The sequence below is a fragment of the Schistocerca americana genome, chromosome 3 (assembly GCF_021461395.2).
Source record: "Schistocerca americana isolate TAMUIC-IGC-003095 chromosome 3, iqSchAmer2.1, whole genome shotgun sequence".
NCBI classification, from domain to species: Eukaryota; Metazoa; Arthropoda; class Insecta; order Orthoptera; family Acrididae; genus Schistocerca; species Schistocerca americana.
This window is the reverse complement of record NC_060121.1, coordinates 312850576-312872379: the sequence shown is the minus strand read 5'-3', so window position 1 is coordinate 312872379 and position 21804 is coordinate 312850576. Positions and strand designations below refer to the sequence as shown.

General features: G+C 39.7%; 1 protein-coding gene across 1 annotated transcript in view; it reads left to right on the top strand.

The window, feature by feature from the left end:
• Nucleotides 1-21804, top strand: part of LOC124606050 — a 117683-nt gene that overhangs the window by 84609 nt on the left and 11270 nt on the right. The window contains exons 4-5 of the mRNA XM_047138009.1: nucleotides 346-638; nucleotides 14067-14508. Coding sequence (XP_046993965.1) covers nucleotides 346-638; nucleotides 14067-14508 — 735 coding nt within the window. The remainder of the gene's footprint in view (nucleotides 1-345; nucleotides 639-14066; nucleotides 14509-21804) is intronic.

Below are 21804 nucleotides of genomic sequence, written 5' to 3'. Positions count from 1 at the left end.
AATAATTTAAAAAAACAAGTTAACCTTCCCTGAATGACTAATTATTTTAAAAACCAGCATAATAAGAAGACAATTTTATTTAATAGAACAGCAAAATGTGTTGTTGTTTTTCAATTTGTGTTCTTACTTTCTTTAATGAGCTGTTTAGAAAAAGTTTTAGCTCGTATGGTTTTGCTTCCGGCTGATTTTGCTTTGTGTGTGTGTTTTCTTTTTGGTGCTAAATATCTAACATCGGTCTTTAAAGTTTACTAAAAATTCCCTGTGTGGCTCAAGTTGCCTACTCTAGTTGATCCCTGTCTCCCTGCCACATCCAATCGCTTATGTTTCATTTTTGTTATTTTTCAGGCCACAGCCAAGAACAATTGAATGGTATTTCTTGCGATACTGGTGTTGAAGATTTGCTGGAAGAAGCAAGCAACAAATTAATTCTCTCTGACAAAGAGCATACAACCTTGACATTAAATAAATCAGCATCTTCACAGCTTCAGGCTTCGAATACTGAATTAGTATTACCTGGTGCAAAGCATTCACAACCAAGACTTTTTGTGCATCCTCCAAAGCTGAAACCTAGCCGTAATGCTCTACTGAATAGCCTAGCCCGCAGGAAAATTTTGCAGCTGTCTGACGAACCAGAAATGGTATGTATGTGGAAGAAACTTAAGATAGTTAATATTGGAGATCCTTTGTATATTCTGCATAAGAGGAGTCAGTACTAAGAGGTCAGTCTTCTTCTTCTTCTTCTTTCTGTAACAGTTTAGGCCTAGAAACCTGTTCTCGCTTCAGTCCGGTCTTTTAACTGTCCGTCCTATGTTCTTTTTTCCTTTGGGTTGCTATAGTAAGGCCATCTTTGGAATCTTTATTTCTCCCATTCATTCCAGATGTTCCTTCCAGTTTTGTTTAGTTTTGGTGTCATAAATGGCTTATCATAGTCCACAAATAAACCAATGAATGAGAAATAGTGCAGGCCACTTGACCTTATACCGTGCCTTCTGCAATCTGTAGCCCCCATGTCTTGACACCTTCAATGCATTTCGTGTAGTTTCTGTTAACTTGTCTGACTCAAAAGTAGGAAATGTGCCAGCTCTCTGTAGTAATGACGGATTTGTTAACTTCTATTTAAAAATTGGTGACCAAACATGGCACTGATTTCAGGATAATAATGTTGGAGCTCTTTGGATAACTGCCCCAAAAGATGCTACAGTGCTTCTCTGATGAGTATGGAATAGGATATGTTTGCATGATACAAACATACAAAAATATGTGTATCATCATGTTTTTTATTGTCTTGTACAAACTAGGCATGTCTTGCAATACAGTGATACCATACTGGAGTACTGAATGTATAAATTTAGAGTAGAATTTTGGCTCCTTTCATACTTGAAATTGGTAGTGACCCCCTATCAGCATTTCAAAACTTTTAGTGAGGCAGAAATTCAGTTTGTCATTTATGAGCAGTTCTGTGGTTATTTGAAAAACGAAATGATGGGAAAAATGTAGGCACTCTTCAGTGTAAGCAGTGTGCTTTGTACTGTTCCAGACATTCATTTATTTGGGCATTTGCTGATGGATGATGTTTTGAACCCAGCCATTATGTAATTCTGAAACCAGGAATGGGTTTTTGGAGACTCGCACAATTGTTCCCACTGCATTCCAACCCCCCAATCCTGTCTCAACACCAGCCTTTCACTTCATCTGTCTTGTTTGTGCGCCATTCTAGCTTTTTCTTTGGAACTTATTCCATTTTATATCTTTTAAACTGATTTATCCTTCTCATTTACAGGCTTTTTTTCCATTTAGCAAATCTTCTATTTGCTAAGCAACAATCGTCCTACACAGATATTGTATTATTGCAAGATACATGCTAAGATGTCTATAATAAACAGTTATTCTGTGTTATTGACCCACTATGCTCGGGTACCATTGATAGCTTGAAGAGGGGAATGTAGGTAATCTGCATTTTTATAAAACACAAGTACAGGAAGAAGCAACATCCACACCATGTGCTTATTGATGGGATGGGCAGGTTGGCTGCCAAGTGGAGTATGTCCTAAAGTCTACTTTTTCTGGAGAGTAAATTTAAAGTTTGCAGCTCGCTGTAAACCCATAATATTTCTTGAATAAATTGTGGCACAGCAATAACTTTTAAATGTAAACTTTCAATCACAATGTATAAATATAGTGTTGAAATGTTTTAACTGAAAGCATCCTTTTAGTCAACATGAGTCTACCTGAATGACCCTTGTAAGATTTGCCACTGTTTCACAACCTTTTTTGCAATATATTGATGTTCATCATATTTACTTACCTTTTTGGACTGGAGAACTGCAGCAGTCACATCCATATTGGTACTAGCACAAACAGGCAGCCTGGGTGGCTGACTAGAGGGATAAAAATATCTTGTAGAACAAAGTGGCAATTATATCAAAACGTTAGAAACAGTCAGAATCTAAATGCAGCAGCTCATTACAAACAGTATTGTAAGGTGCTTAAAAATGTTCTTAGGAAGGCAAAAAGTATGTGGTATGCAGATAGAATAGCTTAGTCTCAGGATAAAATTAAAACCATATGGTCAGCCGTAAAGGAAGTGACTGGTCTGCAGAGACAGGTCGGGGATATAGAATCAGTGAGTAGTGGGAATGTTCATGTTACTGATAAGTCGCATATATGTACAGTATTTAATAATCACTTTCTGAATATAGCAGGTGAACTAAATAGAAACCTAGTCTCAGCAGGGAATCATATAGCGCTCTTAGAAAAAAGTGTTCCGAGACTGTTACCTGAAATTCTTTTCCATGATACTGACAAGAGGGAGATTGAGTAATAATTAAATCACTTAAGACCAAGGACTCTCATGGATATGATGGGGTATCTAGCAGAATACTGAAGTATTGTTCTATGTATGTTAGCCCAGTACTTAGCCATATCTGTAACTTTTCCTTTAGGAGTGGTCGGTTTCCTGACCAATTAAAGTACTCGGGAGTGAAGCCACTATATAAAAAGGGAGACAGGGATAATATTGACAATTATAGACCTATTTCTATGCCATCGGTGTTTGCTAAAGTTATCGAGAAGGTTGTATATACAAGGTTACTGGAGCATTTAAATTCACATAATTTGCTGTCAAATGTTCAGTTTGGTTTTAGAAATGGTTTAACAACTGAAAATGCTATATTCTCTTTTCTCTGTGAGGTTTTGGATGGATTAAATAAAAGGTTGCGAACAGTAGGTGTTTTCTTTGATTTAACGAAGGCTTTTGACTGTGTTGACCACAAAATATTACTGCAGAAGTTGGACCATTATGGAGTAAGGGGAGTAGCTTACAATTGGTTCGCCTCTTACTTTAAGAACAGAAAGCAGAAGGTAATTCTCCGCAATATTGAGAGTGGTAGTGATGTTCAGTCCCAATGGGGCACTGTTAAGTGGGGCGTTCCCCAAGGGTCGGCGCTGGGGCCACTGCTGTTTCTTGTTTATATAAATGATATGCCTTCTAGTATTACAGGTGATTCAAAAATATTTCTGTTTGCTGATGACACCAGCTTGGTAGTGAAGTATCTTGTGTGTAATATTGAAACAGTATCAAATAATGTAGTTCATGAAATAAGTTCATGGCTTGTGGAAAATAATTTGATGCTAAATCACAGTAAGACTCAGTTTTTACAGTTTCTAACTCACAATTCAACAAGAACCGATATTTTGATCAGACAGAATGGGCATATTATAAGCGAGACGGAACAGTTCAAGTTCCTAGGCGTTCGGATAGATAGTAAGCTGTTGTGGAAAGCCCATGTCCAGTATTTTGTTCATAAACTAAATGCTGCTTTATTTACCATTAGAACAGTATCTGAAATAAGTGACACTTCAACACGAAAAGTAGTCTACTTAGCATATTTTCGTACGCTTATGCCGTATGGTATTATTTTTTGGGGTAATTCTTCTGATTCAAAAAGGGTATTTTTGGCTCAAAAACGGGCTGTTCGAGCTATATGTGTTGTAAGTTCGAGAACCTCTTGTCGACCCCCATTCAATAGTCTGGGATTTTCTGACATTGCCCTCACAGTATATATTTTCTTTAATGTCGTTTGTTGTTAGCAATATTAGCCTATTCCCAAGAGTTAGCAGCTTTCACTCAGTTAATACTGGGCAGAAATCCAATCTGCATGTGGAATGCACTTCCTTGACTCTTGTGCAGAAAGGGAGTGCAGTATTCTGCTGCATCCATTTTCAATAAGCTACCACAAGAACTCAAAAATCTTAGCAGTAGCCCAAACTCTTTTAAGTCTAAACTAAAGAGTTTCCTAATGGCTCACTCCTCCTATTCTGTCGAGGAGCTCCTGGAAGAGCTAAAAAATTAAGCAAATTCCAGTGTTACATTGTTGATTTTCTTTATTTAAACTTACGACTTGTCACCTGAATATGTATTTTTATATTTCATTTTATCTGTTTCTAATATCATGTTATAATTTCATGTATTGACTCGTTCCATGACCAAGGAGACTTCTCCTTAATTTGGTCCCACGGAACAATAAATAAATAAATAAAACAGTCTTTAACACACAGGCCGTGTTACTTTTGTCTTCACTTTACAAATTTGATAGTATGAATGTTTTTTTATATATGTACTGTCCCCGTTGACTTATATCAACGCCTATATGCGGCTAAGGGTATTCATTTCATTGTAATTTCATGAATGTTTGCACACAGCAGATCGTGGAGCACACAAGTAATTAGTGTTATCAGGTAGTGGTAGTGGCTTGACTGCTATAAGCAGTTGAACATAAACCACCTGATTACCGAGGTGCGTAGTAGTTTTGTTTAGTGTAATAAAATTTCGTTCTCTTTGTGCTGTGTAGTAGTGAACAGTGGAACTAGGATTTGTGCCGCTTCTCAGATACAAATATCTTCCTGTCTTAAGTGGTGTTTGGCCATTTTTCAATTTTTATGACTTACACCGGTTGGCAGCCAACCTGCCCAAATATGATAGGGTCCAGTGAAGTTTAGTAAGGGTAGTACATGAAATTACTAGAATAATTTAGTAATTCACTCAAATATTTGTCATGGAACAGCTTCAACATGCCATTTTGAAAGGTTGCCCAACAATACCAAAATTCACTGTATTTTTAATTCTTTTAGTGCTAAGAAGCTAAAGTGGAAAATGTCTTCTTCTGTTAAGATCTTTGTAACTTTATTGTTTGCTGCTGGTGAGCCCTCACAGGCAAGGAAAAATTTGCTGGTACAGAACTGCAAGAATTAGCCAGGTGGCTTTGAAATATAATGATTTTACCTATTGAAAACTTTGAGAGATAAAACATATGTTTATGAACTTGATATTAAACAAACATGTAAACTTACGTACCTTTCTAAGTATGTGCAAGTTAGATTTCTAGCATAATTAGTTAATTATCATTGGAATCTAAGTTTGGCAGATTTCATTTCATAAATAAAAGTGCAATTAGTGACATTAAGTAGAGTCTTATTCTGCAATTAAAATAACTTGAGACTTTTGGCAGGTCTGAGTAGAGCAAGCAAAGGGGCACATTTTTACCAGCATGTGTGTCACTCACTTTTGATGCATGATCATTAGCTGGCCATCAGAGAAACATTGTTAAGTAATAAACAAATGACTGTGACGAACAGGGCAATAACATCAATGAATATTTCAGAAAAAATTGCAACTATGGTATAATCGGTGCAATGGAAGTCGAAGAATGTCTGTCCGTTTCATCAGATCTTAAACTAGTGCAAGAGTTGACAGAAATGGTCTTCTATTTGATCTTACTGATTAAAGAAGACCACTCACTCAAAAGCAGATGTGTTGAGTTGTCTATAGGAAGACACAAAAGGAAGAAAACTTGCTAGCTTTCGGAGGTCTACACACACTATATAGTGCCAGCTAGTCTTAATGGCAGGTGGACTAGTTGTGGAGATAGTGTTGGGTGGTCTGGGTAGAGAGAGAGGAAGGCAGGAGGCAAGGAGAGGGCCTGGGGGTGAGGCTAACAGCTTGGAGGGATGCAGCCATCTTGCCAGCAGGGAATGTGGGAAGGAAGGAGGCATGGTTGGTATACGGACTTGTATGATTGTAGCAGCTGGCAGGAAGTAGCACATGCTGAAGGCAATGTGGGGATGTGAATTTGGAGGGGCAATAGGACAGACATAATGGAAAATGTGGGGTGAAAGGTGTAGGGGTAGTGGACCATCTGAGATTGAGACCAGGTTGACTATGGGAGCAGAGGATGTGTTGTAAGGATAAGTCACTTCTGTGTAGTTCAGAGAAACTGGTGACAGAGGCAAGGATCCAGGTGGCTCGGGCTGTGAAACAGCCATTGAAATTGAACATGTTGTGTTAAACTGCAAGTTCTGCCCCCAGATGTCAGTTTTGTTCTTAACAGCTTAACTGTGGCCGTTCATCCTGTTGGCCAGTTGGTTGGTAGTCATACCAGTGTAAAAGGCTGCACAGTGTTTGCAACAGAGTTAGTATATGATATGACTGCTTTCACAGGTGGCCGAGCCTCTGGTGGGGTAGGATAGTCGTTTGACAGGACTGGAATAGGTGGTGAATTGGTCAGGGTCTTGCACCTTGATATGCCACAAGGATTATAATCGTGTGACAAGAGGTTGGGAGTGGGAGTGGCATAGGGATGGACTACGATGTGATGTTGTTGGGTGGGTGATGAGACACAATTTTAGGAGGGGTGAGAAGAATGTTCAGTGGGAGGCCTTCCATTTCAGGGCAGAATGAGAGATAATCAAAATCCTGGTGAAGGCTATGGTTCAGTTGTTCCAGTCCAGTGTGATATTGAGCGAAGAGTGGGATGCTCCTTTCTAGCTGATTCTGGGGGATGGTGGGAGGATTAGATTTATGTGAAAATATGGCATAGGAAATTTGTTTGTGGACTAGGTTTGGGTTGTATTGCCTGTCTTTGAAGGCCTTTGTTAGACCCTCAGCACACTAACAAGGTATTTCTCGTCACTGCAGATATATAGTCCACAGGTGGATAGGTTGTGTGGGAGAGGGTGTTTTTTGTGTGTGTGTGTGTGTGTGTGTGTGTGTGTGTGTGTGTGTGTGTGTGTGTGTGTGTGTGTGGAAGGGGTGGCAGCTGTCCAAAATGCATGTGCTGTTGGTGATTGGTGAGTTCAATGTGGACGGAGGTGTGGATGGAGCCTTCAGAAAGGTGGAAGTCAATGTCCAAGAAGGTGATGTGTAGTTTAGAGGAGAACCAGGTGAAGTGAAGTGGATGAAGTGGATGGGAGAAAATGTGTAGTGGTTTTAAAGGAATGTGGGTAGGGCCTTGGGCCTGAGTCCAGATATGAAGATGTCAATGAAGTGCCTTCCATTCAGCCTAGCTACCTATGGACAAGGTGTCTGCGGTGACAAGAACTCCCCCAAAAGAAACCTAGTCCCCAGTCAGATTCCTTGTGCCATTCCTCACACACACCCCGATCCTCCCTTCAACCCCAAGAAACAGCTACTATATCCTTTGCCAGGGCTTTCTCTCTCATTCTGCCCTGAAACAAGGGTCATCCTACCCAAGATTGTTCCCATCCCTCCTAAACTGGCGTTCATTTGCCCACCAACCTACACAACATCCTAATCCATTCTTATGCCACTCTCACACCCAAATCCTTGTTACAGGGATCACATTCCTGAGACAGACCAAGGTGCAAGACTTGTCCAATCCACCCACCCAGCACCTCCAGGCCTGCCAAAGGACTATCCTACCCCATCAGAGGCTGGGCCACCTTTTAAGGCAGTTGAATCATACACCAGCTCTGCTGCAAACACTGCACAGCCTTTCACATGGTATCGCTATAAGCCAACTGCCCACCAGAATGAATGGCCAACACCAAACTATTGTCACATCATGGAGCTGAACACAATCAATGGCTGTTTCACAGCTTGAGCCATCTGGATCCTTCCCTCCACCACCAGATTCTCTGAACTATGCAGATGGGTGTTATCCTTACAACACATCATCTGCTTCTGTAGTTGTCCTGGCCTCAATCTCAGATGACCCACTGTCTCCACACCCTCCACCCAATTGTTTCCCCTTCATGTCCTGTCACCCTCTTCTAATTCACATCCCCCATGCTGCCTTGAACATGTACTGCTTCTCATTGGCTGCTATAGTCATGAAAGTCCATACACCCACCACTTCTCCCTCCTAAATCCCAGCCAGCAATCTGCATGCCTCCCTCCGAGCCATTAGCCAACTCTTTCTTTACCCACCCTACCCACCACAACCAGTCCACCACCTGCCATTATTGTAGCATTCATTCACCATGTAGGTGCGTGCGGGCCCGCACCCGCGTGAGTGCGCGCTCTTGCGTGTGGAGGGGGGGGGGGGGGGGTTGCAGTTCATCAAAGGATAATTCCAAAAGCTAGTAAGCATTATTCGTTATTTCTTTTGTGTGTACCTGTTGAGAACACATTTGGATTTCTGTGAGTTCTCTCCTTTAATCCAAAAATATTTATATTCTACAAGAACTTTCCTACAACATCTATTTGATCTATTTTTCCAGCAACCATACAAGGACCAGGCCTACGACACTTTTGCAGTAGCTTCTTAGCCTGAATTCCGTAAGAGAAATTTTTTTTTATTGTTTTTGGCCACATTATTTTTACCTGGGTGCATAGATGATGTTATATCGGGTGGAAGTGGGTATGGTATGGAGGAAGCCTGGCCCTACTTCAGTGATTGTCAAACGTTTTTGTTCAGGAGCCAGTACTGACGTTGTAGGGTGGCACCTCAAGCCCTGTATGTACTGATCTTGTTATTAGTTGGTAACTGACATAAATTAGTGTGTTACTGATTGTTAAAAGGCAGCTTCACTTGGAACACTTCATGTCAACTGATCTCTGTTTCAAGTTGTTGCACCTCAGGGATATCAAAGATGACACTGTAATTGCTCGATGAAGTATTGTTTTGCGTATGTGGGTGGATGATTGATTAATAACAGTGACTGTAGTTCATATTTAAATGCGTTATGTAATATGAGACATGATCATAAATGTTCACTAAATGTTTAGAATGTGTGTTTTTCTACATTCTGTCTTGTATTACAATTGCCTTAATTTAATTTCATATTCCTTTCACAAACATGTACCGCATTTCTGTAATGTGCGCACACAAATCCATGTTACTTATGGGTCAAAATTTGTACTGTAGCAGCTGATAGGTAGAGTCATACACACTCGTCAGTTGTCAGTACCGGAAGACATACAATGAAACATTACTCCCTCACATTCTCTAATCCCGCAGTGGGTTCTCTTCTGCTTCTGAGGTAAGGGGCTAAGTTCACTTAACTCGTGGCCAAATTCAGTGATGACAATTAAAATTAAGCACATATTAAAATAGTACTGTCTCTGTAAATATGTTTGTCACTGAGCAAGAAAATTACACTCTTAGAACGCTTAATGTTAGTCGACTTTTTTGGGTTTGGTTGTTAGTTGCTAGATGCATATTATTAAAAATACAGCTGAAATCTGTGGATCATACTTTTTTCAGGCTGCATGTGCTTTTAGCAGAAAATTAGCAAACCATTCTGTGAGAACAATGGTGCTCAGTTCCTCATGATAGTTGCTTTGCTTCATGGAAGTAAACAGCAACAAGCAGTTAGGTATGAAGCTATGAACTGAGACAATGTGAAGGATGATTATCCAGTAAAACTTACCTTTTGGTGCTTGTGTTATTACTTGTACTGTGTGATTCGCCTAGGTTTTTGTTAATGTGTGACATACATTGACCCATGTCTTAGCAAATCAGTGTCTCCAAACAAAATGTATCTAATGACATACAAATACTGACATCTCTGAGACACTGTCGCTTCTTTTGATAATAGATGTCAGAGATGAAAACCTCTCATGACAGAAACCAAACACAGTTTCTTTCAACCTGAAAAGAATTTTGTTGAAGTAGGGTATTCCTGGCATTGATGGTAACCATCTACTTGTCTGTGTATTGTATACTGATGGAATGCATCCATCTTGGTTACTCATCTGTCATAACTACTTTTCTTGCCAACTTTTCCCAACCTACTTCCTTCCCATTTTCTTTAGTTCTCAGCATCATAGACAATAAATGTTCAGGCCTGTTCTGTCCTCCACTTATTTAACATCTAGAATGAGTCCACAAATATTACATCCCAGTTAAAAGTACTTGCACACACTGCTCACAAATTCACAGCTTTGTTCGTAGATTGTAATTCCACTTTCCATCCTCAATACTCTTGAAGCAGGTGACCGTATTCTTGGATGACTGCGTCTCACTACACACAGGAAGTGGCTACACAGGTAGTGGGGCCTGTATGGAAGCGACTGGGCATTTTTTTGACTTGAAGGGTCTCAGGAAACCACAGAAAGGGCATCCATCTAAAAGGGGGCAGGTAAAACATAGTAAGGTAGTTGTAGAAATTATCAGTGTTGTAGTTGTAAATTGTCGTACCTGTATTGGGAAAGAACCAGAGCTCCAAGCCCTAATAGAAAGCACTGAAGCTAAAATAGTTACTGGTACAGAAATAAGCTCAGCCGAAATTTTTTCAAATGACCTAACAGTGTTCAGAAAGGATAGGTTAAATACAGTTGGCGGGGGGAGTATTGCTGTCAGAAGTAGTTTACCTTGTAGTGAAATTGCAGTAGATAGTTCCTGCGAAATATATGGGTAGAGGTTATATCTGACAATCGGACTGAACTATTAATTGGACCGTTTTACCAACCCCCTGACTCAGAAGATATAGTTGCTCAACAGTTGAAAGAAAACTTGAGTCTCATTTCAAATAGTTATAGTCGGTGGTGACCGTAATCTACTCTCGATATGTTGGGAAAATTATATGTTTAAGCCGGCGGCAGGCATAAACCTTATCTGAAATTGTACTGAATGCTTTCTCAGAAAATTATTTTGAACAATTAGTTCATGAGCCCAATTGAAGCATAAATGGTTGCTAAAGCATACTTGACCTCTTAGCAACAAATAATCCTGGACAAATAGGGAGTATCATGATGGATACAGGGATTAGCGACCACAAGGCAGTTGCTGCTAGGCTGAATGCCAAATTTAAAAGAACGCAAAATCCCCAAGATTGGCCAAGTTTTGCTGAAGTTCGAAAGACAGCGCATACTTGAGTGCGAGATGCTTATAATAATTTCCACAGCGAAACTCTGTCTCGGAATCTGGCAGAAAACCCAAAGGGAGTCTGGTCATACCTAAAGCACACAAGTGGCAAGACGCAATCAGTACCTCCACTGCGTGATAACAACGGTGAAGTCACTGATGACTGTGCCACTAAAGCAGAGTTATTTAACACGGTTTTCTGAAATGCCTTCACCAAAGAAGATGAAGTAAATATTCCTGAATTCCAATCAAGAACAACTGCCAAAATGAGAAACACAGAAGTAGATATCCTCGGTGTAGCAAAGGAGCTTAAATCACTTAATAAAGGTAAAACCTCCTGCCCAGGTTGTATATCACTCAGGTTCCTTCCAGAGTATGCTGATACAATAGCTCCATATTTAAGTTATTTACAAATGCTCGCTCACAGAGAGATCCGTATTTAAAGACTGGGAAATTGCTCAAGTCACACCAACATCCAAATAAGGAAACAGGAGTAATCTGCTGAACTACAGGCCCATATCACTTAATGTCAATTTGCATTAGGGATTTGGAACGTATACTGTGTTCAGACGTTATGAATTACCTTGGAGAAAATGATTTATTGACTCATAGTCAGCACGGATTCAGAAAATATCATTCTTGTGAAACACAACTAGCTCTTTATAATCATGAAGTAATGATGTCAAATTGATTCCATATTTTTAGATTTCCAGAAGGCTTTGGACACCATTCCTCAAAAGCGTCTTCTAACCAAGCTGCGTGTCTGTGGAATATCACCTCAGTTGTGCGACTGGATTTGTGATTTTCTGTCAGAAAGGTCACAATTCATAGTAATAGACGGAAGGGCATCGAGCAAAACAAAAGTAATATCTGGCATTCCCCAAGGAAGTGTTATAGGCCCTCTGTTGTTCCATATCTATATTAATGATGTATGAGACTATCTGAGTAGCCCACATAGATTGTTTGCAGACGATGCTGTCATTTACCGTCTTGTAAAGTCATCAGATGATCAAAACGACTTGCAAAATGATTTAGATAAGATATAAATATGGTGCGAAAAGTGGCAATTTACCCTGAATAAAGAAAAGTGTGAAGTTACTCACATGAGTACTAAAAGAAATCTGCTAAATTTCGATTACACAATAGTTCACACAAACTTGAAGGCTGTAAAGTAGACTAAATACTTAGGGATTACAATTACAAATAACCTAAATTGGAACGATCACATAGATAATGTTGTGGGTAGAGCAAACTGAAGACTGTGATTCATTGCAGAACACTTAGAAGGTGCAACAGATCTATTAAAGAGACTGCTTACACCACACTTGTCCGCCCTGTTCTGCAGTACTGCCGTGCAGTGTGGGATATGCATCAGGTGGGACTGACGGATGGCATTGAAAAAGTTAAAAGAAGGGCAGCTCATTTTGTATTATCGCAGAATAGGGGAGGTAGTGCCACAGACATGATACATGAATTGGATTGGCAATCATTAAAACAAAGGTGTTTTTTGTTGCGACGGGATCTTCTCATGAAATTTCAATCACCAGTTTTCTTCTCTGATTGTGAAAACATTCTGTTGGGACTCGCCTACATAGGGAGAAATTGTCATCACAATAAAATAAGAGAAATCAGGCCTCGCACAGAAAAATTTAAGTGCTCGTTTTTCCCATGTGCCATAAGAGAGTGGAATGGTAGACAGACAGCTTGACAATGGTTCATTGAATGCTCTGCCAGGCACTTTATTGTGACTAGCAGAGTAATCGTGTAGATGTAGATGCAGATGCAGATGTTTCAGGTGATCCTTGTGTTCAAATGTATGAAATAGCTACAAAAACAACATTATTACAAAATGATTAGTTCACAACAACAGCTGACGAACACCGGATACTTCAGTACTCAAGTACATTATAATTGCGTATGAGAGCTGAGAAAACCTGGAAGCAAATGATCAGCACCACATGCTACTGTTCACTCGCAGCATGGTGTACTATACCTGCCCACCTTTTGGTGATTTGGTAGGGAAAGCTAGTTTGTCACTGTAGTTACCTGACTAATTGACTGTGTCCCCTACACTGTCAAGTCGCAAGTTATTTTAATCACACAATAGTATTAGACATTTGACAAAAATTGTAAACCAAGATGATGACATATGTGTGAGACTATCTAACTTATAAGAAATTGTGTATCCAACTATTAATAAAATATTTCATTCTGTTGCTGTCATGTGCCCATTTTTTATGCGCTGCCTTGTATGTTTCAATATAATGGAAGGAAACATTCCACGTGGGAAAAATTGTATATAAATACAAAGATGAGGTGACTTACCGAACAAAAATGCTGGCAGGTCGATAGACACACAAACAAACACAAACATACACACAAAATTCAAGCTTTCGCAACAAATTGTTGCCTCATCAGGAAAGAGGGAAGGAGAAGGGAAGACGAAAGGAAGTGGGTTTTAAAGGAGAGGGTAAGGAGTCATTCCAATCCCGGGAGCGGAAAGACTTACCTTAGGGGGAAAAAAGGACAGGTATACACTCGCACACACGCACATATCCATCCACACATACAGACACAAGCAGCTGCTTGTGTCTGTATGTGTGGATGGATATGTGCGTGTGTGCGAGTGTATACCTGTCCTTTTTTCCCCCTAAGGTAAGTCTTTCCGCTCCCGGGATTGGAATGACTCCTTACCCTCTCCTTTAAAACCCACTTCCTTTCGTCTTCCCTTCTCCTTCCCTCTTTCCTGATGAGGCAACAATTTGTTGCGAAAGCTTGAATTTTGTGTGTATGTTTGTGTTTGTTTGTGTGTCTATCGACCTGCCAGCATTTTTGTTCGGTAAGTCGCCTTGTATGTTTCTTTAGACATTGGAAGTGATTGTCTTGAGGGCAAATATTAAGTAGATGATAGTGTCAACAGCTGTTTCAGTTTGATTTCTTGAAATTAATTTGTTGTTGCAGACTGATCTTCCCATCACTTGCCATGAAAGAGGAACTGGCTGTTTTGCAGAGGATGTCATTCCCAGTGATAAATGTCCACCAGGTGCAAAACTTTTAAAAACTGAGTTTGTTAATGGATTCTCTCACTCTGTCACTGAAGACAAACTGGCAATGCCAGATGTGGCTTCACAGAAGATGGAGGTAGAATCTGCGGAGATATGTGATCAGGGACAGTCTTACAGGGAGTCTCAGAAGCAGTGCATTAATTGGTCGGATATTCGAAAACTGAAAGTCCCCAATTACAGTCCTGTATCCATGTATTCTGGTGGCTCACCGAGTTCGCCTGTACATGCAGTCAACTCCTACACATCTCAGATGTCTAGACAGAACAGTAAAGTCAAATCTATTGCAGCTTCAAACATTTTTGATTTGCCAGGATTGTCAGCCACACCAGATTTCTTATGTGAGGAGAGAGACACTTCAAGGTGGAAACAGGGTTATCAGAAAAAGCAAGATTCGTCACGTAAGGCCTTAGGTGCGCAGTTTAAGTCGGGAACTAAAAGGACAAAAGAGTATTGGTGTAGTTTGCCATCCTCACCAACCAATTTTACCACTCCAAAGGAAAATCTTTCGTGGAGTTCTCTTAGAAAACACAATTCACATCCAAAACAAATTATGTTATCAGATTATATCAAACCAATGTGTAGCTTGGGATCAGTGCCAACACACAGTGTTTCAGAGTCTTCCAGTCCACATGAAGAACTGAGAGACTGTAACTCATTACAGATTCATTCTGCAAAAGATTTTCCTCCATTAGAGTAATTTAAACATTTTACAAAGATTTATATATTTTATTTGTATTTACAATGAGATGTTATATAATGAATTTTAATTTTCATATTGATTTCTTCATCTATACATTTTATACAGTTTTAAACAAAGCAAAGTGCCTGTTGTCATGTCCCAAATGTGGGTTTTTGCCTGTGATTGAGTGACACGGTTTGTAACAAAAGACTCAGCTGGTTGGCCATAGTGTGAGGGAGACTTCGACCTGGCTAAGATGTTGCAGTCTCCTTTGTGATAGGTAAAAGGCTGGAGTTAATTGAATTTAACTCTTCAGAACATTCAGCAATTTGAGATTTATTTAAATTTAAGCAAATCAACCCAGTTGCTCTAGATAAGATGTGTCCACAAAATGGTCAAGTCTGATACAGAGATGGTGACTGACTAACACCATTCCTTCTGCTTTAAGGAAACCCACACCACAAAATACAGTCCTTTGGCTGCTGCCTAACTGTGCATCTGATCCAGTTGCTAACTCTGCAGTGGACTCTCATTAAATCCACCTAGATGCCTGCCTGCCTGCCTGCCTGCAGCTCCTGCCAACAACTTTTCTAAAGCTGCTCAGAGACAGGTCGCCACACTATATGCTTGGGGCATCCTGCTCCCAAATTTTGTTAGTGTCTTCCCTGCACTTGCTTGGCATGCCTTAGTGTGAAGCACTGGTTGCCACATTATGGGCTGTATTTGTGCATTATTGTTCAGCATTCTTCAGAGACTGGATGGAGGGGTAGAGATGACTCTCTCAGTATGGTCATACACTGTGTCCTAAGCCTTCATTGGCTTATCATGATTTAGTGCAGTCCCACCAGATGGCCCACTCTCTTTCATCCCACACTCTCTCTCTAACTAGAAATGCTGTCCTCCTATTGTCTTTAATTAGTCTGTGCCAATGGCTCTGTTGTCAGAATACACAAGGCCCTCTTTGTGTGTTGATATCTTACAGTTCTTTTGCTCGTTACTATGCACAGCTGTCCATCTGCCTGGTGTCTCATGAGCTTGCTTCTGGATCTGTGGCTCCTCATGCTACATCTCGAGAGTTAATAGGTTACCACTGCTACTAACGTTGTGCTTAATTTGGTATTATACATTGTACTTCAGATTTGACTTTCCTTATGGATATAACATCTCCCCTGTCACAGAAATGGCCATTATTTGCCTTTGGCATAGCTACATTAAAGATTTTTACATTCATTGATTTTGTTACACTAATTTTATTTAAGTTTCTTCTATTACATTGAAACACATTTTATACATTGATATTAATATTTCATTTCATGCATTACATTCAGTTATTCCACTTTGTAAAAAGTACGTTGATTTCATATACTTTTCCTTCAGTGACAACAATTACATTTTACTGATGTAGTTTACAAAGTTCTTTTGATCTTAGCATTTATCTCTAAAGGCTATTGACTCATTCATTAGCACTCCTTTCATAAATAACTATTTCAGTCTCTTAGTTGAGGGGTCTCTGAGCTATACTGATCTCGGGACGTTGATTTAAAATAGTGGTTCATACATGTATTTTCCCACAACAATCAAGATCATCAAAGTATTTCCATATACTTCTGGGATACTTCTTACAAAATTTTCAATGCTTACAACAACACATTACCATAACTAATGTGATCAGTGTCTAATGATAAGTCTAATCTTAACACAGAAATATTTTCCTTCCCTTCATTTACAATTCAGCAGTCTGATTCTAAACTGATTTGTGGTATTATGTCGTTCTTTGTGGTTTTAACTGAGATTCACATTATCTGTATGAATAATCTCATTCCGTAATCTTTGCACTTACTATAAAAAATTATTTTACCAGTATCTTCCGTTACTAGGTCCTTAGATGCTTCTTTCTCACATAAAACTCCTTTGCAGCTAAGTATAACCATTCATTACTGTTCAGATGTGTCCAGTGCTTTGATTCAGTGGGACTGTTTTGTCAAGGAATCTTCTAGGATTTCTCTTACTGGTTGCAATAATTTTGCTTCACACTCTTCTGGGTCAAAGATTGATATTAATGTGAAGAACTGTCTACACAGTCATCTTATTTTTTTCTCTCTTCTTTACAGTTCAACTGCTCCATTGAAAGTTTCACATATTGCTGTTTAGACTCTTCTGTCAGCAAGAACTCTAAACGTATTTTCCTTCATTTGAGGAATTTCTGTAGATAATGGAAGTACTCTGTACAAATTAAAAGCATAGTTATCAGTAAACAAGATATTGATTACATATCCTAATATACAACCGAATGAAAACCATTTAACTCAGTTATTCTTAATAGTAAATAACCAGATTATTCAGCAAGAGGAACAGAAAACTTAATGTCTTTTAGTTCATCACATATCAAACTTAAATATTTCACAATCTGTACAGGATTCATTACATGAGGCTGCAGTATCCTCTTTTGTGCATTTGCAATTTCGTTCATTTGCTCATATTCCTCCTATATCTGGCCAAATATCACAGACAGCTGCAATAACTGTTCTGTTACGGTTATGAATGGAGCTACCCTCTTAAACCCCACGTCTGTGTTTTCATGAAACACTCCACTGTTTCCACCCATCTTTGGGACATGCTCATTTGCTTCTAAAGCATAAACAATTCTATTTACTCCAGACAATGTGGTCCTCACCACTGCCACATTTTTTCATCAACCTTGGAGGTCCTTCCATTTCCATGGTATTTATATGTTCCTTGTTGTATGCTGCATCTGCTTCAACTAGTCTGCCAAAAAGTATTTTACTTACCTGGCCTGAGACTCCTCTTTTTCTTAATATCTCATGCTTTGTCAGCTGTTGTTCTAATTGTTGCAGACTTGTAATTTTTTCTTCATCATGTGTTACCTGTTGATCTAATAACCGACACACTATTAATCCTACATTCAGTTGTTGTAGTATGTCTCTCTGCACCTTTGTACTGCTGCATTACGTATCGTTCAGACTTTTTGAAATTGCTCTGCTTTAGAGTCCAGGTTTACATACATCACAGTTCTCCATGTGGTACGGTATATGTAGACTTGTTCTAAGTTATCAACTGAGCGGGGTGGCGCAGTGGTTAGACACTGGACTCGCATTCGGGAGGACGACGGTTCAATCCCGCGTCCGGCCATCCTGATTTAGGTTTTCCGTGATTTCCCTAAATCACTCCTCTGAAAGGGCACGGCCGACGTCCTTCCCAATCCTTCCCTAATCCGATGAGACCGATGACCACGCTGTCTGGTCTCCTTCCCCAAACCAACCAACCAACCAACCAACCTAAGTTATCATAGTATAATGCTGAAGTTGGTGGAAACTACATAACTTGAAAGTCATGTGGCAGGTGTGCTGATGTCAATTGTGTGTATGTTGCTACCATTATGAGAAGTTGGAATATTTTCCATCAGATTAGCATACCTGAAATTTAAAAGAATTGTTTCAGTCTATTGGCAAGTAAATTTTGTTTCCTTATTTCTTTTAATTAGTGCTTTCAGCTTTCAATACTTCAAATGGACCTCGCCATTGTGAATATAACCTTCTAGATTTACCATGCCCATCATAGAGCAACAGCCTGTCACCTACTTCGCTATCTTCCAAATTTTGCTTCTTCTCGTACATTTCCATACCAGTGCAATTGTGTATGCTTCCTGCATTCTCACTTTTAGCATGTCGACTTAAGATTCATATTAGTACGAGGGCAGTTCAATAAGTAATGCAACACATTTTTTTTCTGAAACAGGGGTTGTTTTATTCAGCATTGAAATACACCAGGTTATTCCCCAATCTTTTAGCTACACAACACTATTTTTCAACGTAATCGCCATTCAATGCTACGGCCTTACGCCACCTTGAAATGAGGGCCTGTATGCCTGCACGGTACCATTCCACTGGTCAATGTTGGAGTCAACGTCGTACTGCATCAATAACTTCTTCATCATCCGCGTAGTGCCTCCCACGGATTGCGTCCTTCATTGGGCCAAACATGTGGAAATCCGACGGTGCGAGATCGGGGCTGTAGGGTGCATGAGGAAGAACAGTCCACTGAAGTTTTGTGAGCTCCTCTCGGGTGCGAAGACTTGGGTGAGGTCTTGCATTGTCATGAAGAAGGAGAAGTTCGTTCAGATTTTTGTGCCTACGAACACGCTGAAGTCGTTTCTTCAATTTCTGAAGAGTAGCACAATACACTTCAGAGTTGATCGTTTGACCATGGGGAAGGACATCAAACAGAACAAGCCCTTCAGCGTCCCAGAAGACTGTAACCATGACTTTACCGGCTGAGGGTATGGCTTTAAACTTTTTCTTGGTAGGGGAGTGGGTGTGGTGCCACTCCATTGATTGCCGTTTTGTTTCAGGTTCGAACTGATGAACCCATGTTTCATCGCCTGTGACAATCTTTGACAAGAAATTGTCACCCTCAGCCACATGACGAGCAAGCAATTCCGCACAGATGGTTCTCCTTTGCTCTTTATGGTGTTCGGTTAGACAACGAGGGACCCAGCGGGAACAAACCTTTGAATATCCCAACTGGTGAACAATTGTGACAGCACTACCAAGCAAGTTGAGCACTGAGTTGTTTGATGGTGATCTGTCGATCATCTCGAACGAGTGTGTTCGCACGCTCCGCCATTGCAGGAGTCACAGCTGTGCACGGCCGGCCCGCACGCGGGAGATCAGACAGTCTTGCTTGACCTTGCGGCGATGATGACACACGCTTTGCCCAATGACTCACCGTGCTTTTGTCCACTGCCAGATCACCGTAGACATTCTGCAAGCGCCTATGAATATCTGAGATGCCCTGGTTTTCCGCCAAAAGAAACTCGATCACTGCCCGTTGTTTGCAACGCACATCCGTTACAGACACCATTTTAACAGCTCCGTACAGCGCTGCCACCTGTCGGAAGTCAATGAAACTATACGAGACGAAGCGGGAATGTTTGAAAATATTCCACAAGAAATTTCCGGTTTTTTCAACCAGAATTGGCCGAGAAAAAAAATGTGTTGCATTACTTATTGAACTGCCCTCGTAACTTACCTGTGCTGAGTCTTGTTGCAGTCTCCTGGTATATTAGTTTCCTTCCTATATGGTAATTTGGATGGTGTGTGCCCTGTGCTGCTGTGTGGTGTAGTATTAAACACAAAGACTGCATATGGTACCCATTTGTCCTGTGAAATTTGATTACCTGTTATGAAGTGACTTAGTATTTGGCTAGTGTTTGATGGCTTCTTCCCAAAGCAATATTAGATTTGGCATGGTAAGCTGAAGGTTGTATATGCTTCACATTTAACAATTTACGCACTTCTCTTAGGGGGGGAGGAATCTCTTTAGAATTTCAAACCTTCCCCTGTTAAAAGAACAGATGGAATTTTGTATCTTGAGTATAATATGTTCCACAAATGAGGGGCTCAGATGTGAAACGTGGTAACTGGCATTTTAAAAATATTAGAATATGAAGTTCCACAAAAATATAACAATACATTTTATTATGTTATATCTTTTCTTCAAGTTTTAACTAAGTATTTGAACATTAAGGAATGCACTGGTAAGGTTTACAAAATGGAAATAAATTTCTTTATTGGAAAAAAGAAGCAAGACATAACACATTGACACAAATTATATGGTAGATGTCATGTTATTCGTGAATGTAAAATGTAGATAACATGTTATTCTTTGCATTAAAAAATTTTCGTTTCCCACAGGAGAATCAGACATTATGAAGTTAGTTGATAATAATTTAAGCCAACATATTAATGACATAATGTAATTAAATTTAACAGTTTTAATAACTGAAAACACTAATAGTGGTATTCAGATTTCACTGTCACTGCTCTCATCATTTGCCTTGGATTGCTCAGCTGCTTTTAATGTCTTGCAATAAGCATGATGTACTTCTGGTATGTAAGGTAAACAAGATAGAACATCATTCAGTTTGGTAGTGTCAGTTGGTTTTGGACCTCTGTGTAGAATTGGTAGAGGACATTTGAAGCCTTCGAGGAGCTGTACTGGACAAACTCTTCGCTTTAGTGATACAGTATCCATTTCACCATGGTATGAATTACATACGTCCATTTTTTTCATGTTCCTGCCTTGACAATTCCATCTTCACAACATTTCTAATTCCAAACTTTTCGCCAGATCCTGTTTTATAAGCCTGATTGAAGCTGTTGCGCAAGTTTGAAATCTTCACAAAATCACCTGTGGTCGTACAGTACACAATCATACGTTTCTTCTTTGGACACTTCTTCAATACCTGTATCCACTCGCGAGGATACACACTGGCAGTGATTCCACATGTATTTCCCAACAAAGTCGAAGTCACAATCGGAAGGCAACATTGAATGCCCTATTTGCAGAATAGAAAATGTGACAATTTTGAATCTACCTTCTGCTATAAGTTTCGACCATACTGTAACAATGGTCCAGTTTTTGTTTTGGCCTCCACAGATGTCAGGTATGGCTATCAACTTGTCTCCCTGAATGTCATGTCCATCAAAGTGCTTCAGGAAATAACTGCCAATCTCATCAGCTCCTCTACCTGCATTTCCTTCATCTCACACATAGACATATCCTTGTTTTTTCTGGACAAGAATGGACACCATGATTGTAAAAGAAGAGTTTCTTTTTGTAGAAAGCAGGACCAGTTGAAAGTTTGGGAGTTGGTAGGGCCTGCTGCAAGTCAGTCGTAATGTCGTAAATACCTTTATCTTTCTCTGACTTTTTTGTAGCTAGCGTAATAACATCCTGTCCTGCTTTTGCTTTACGCTGATGTAACTCAAGTTCAGCAGATAAGGATTTTGATAAGTTTTGGTCTTTCTCCTTTTTTGCATTTTCTATTTTAATATTTAGTCAATCGCATATTCTGTAAATGTCTGATTTAGGATTTTCAAAGGCTATGTTGTGCTCTCCTACAAAAATCCATCAAAATTTATCACTGGATACA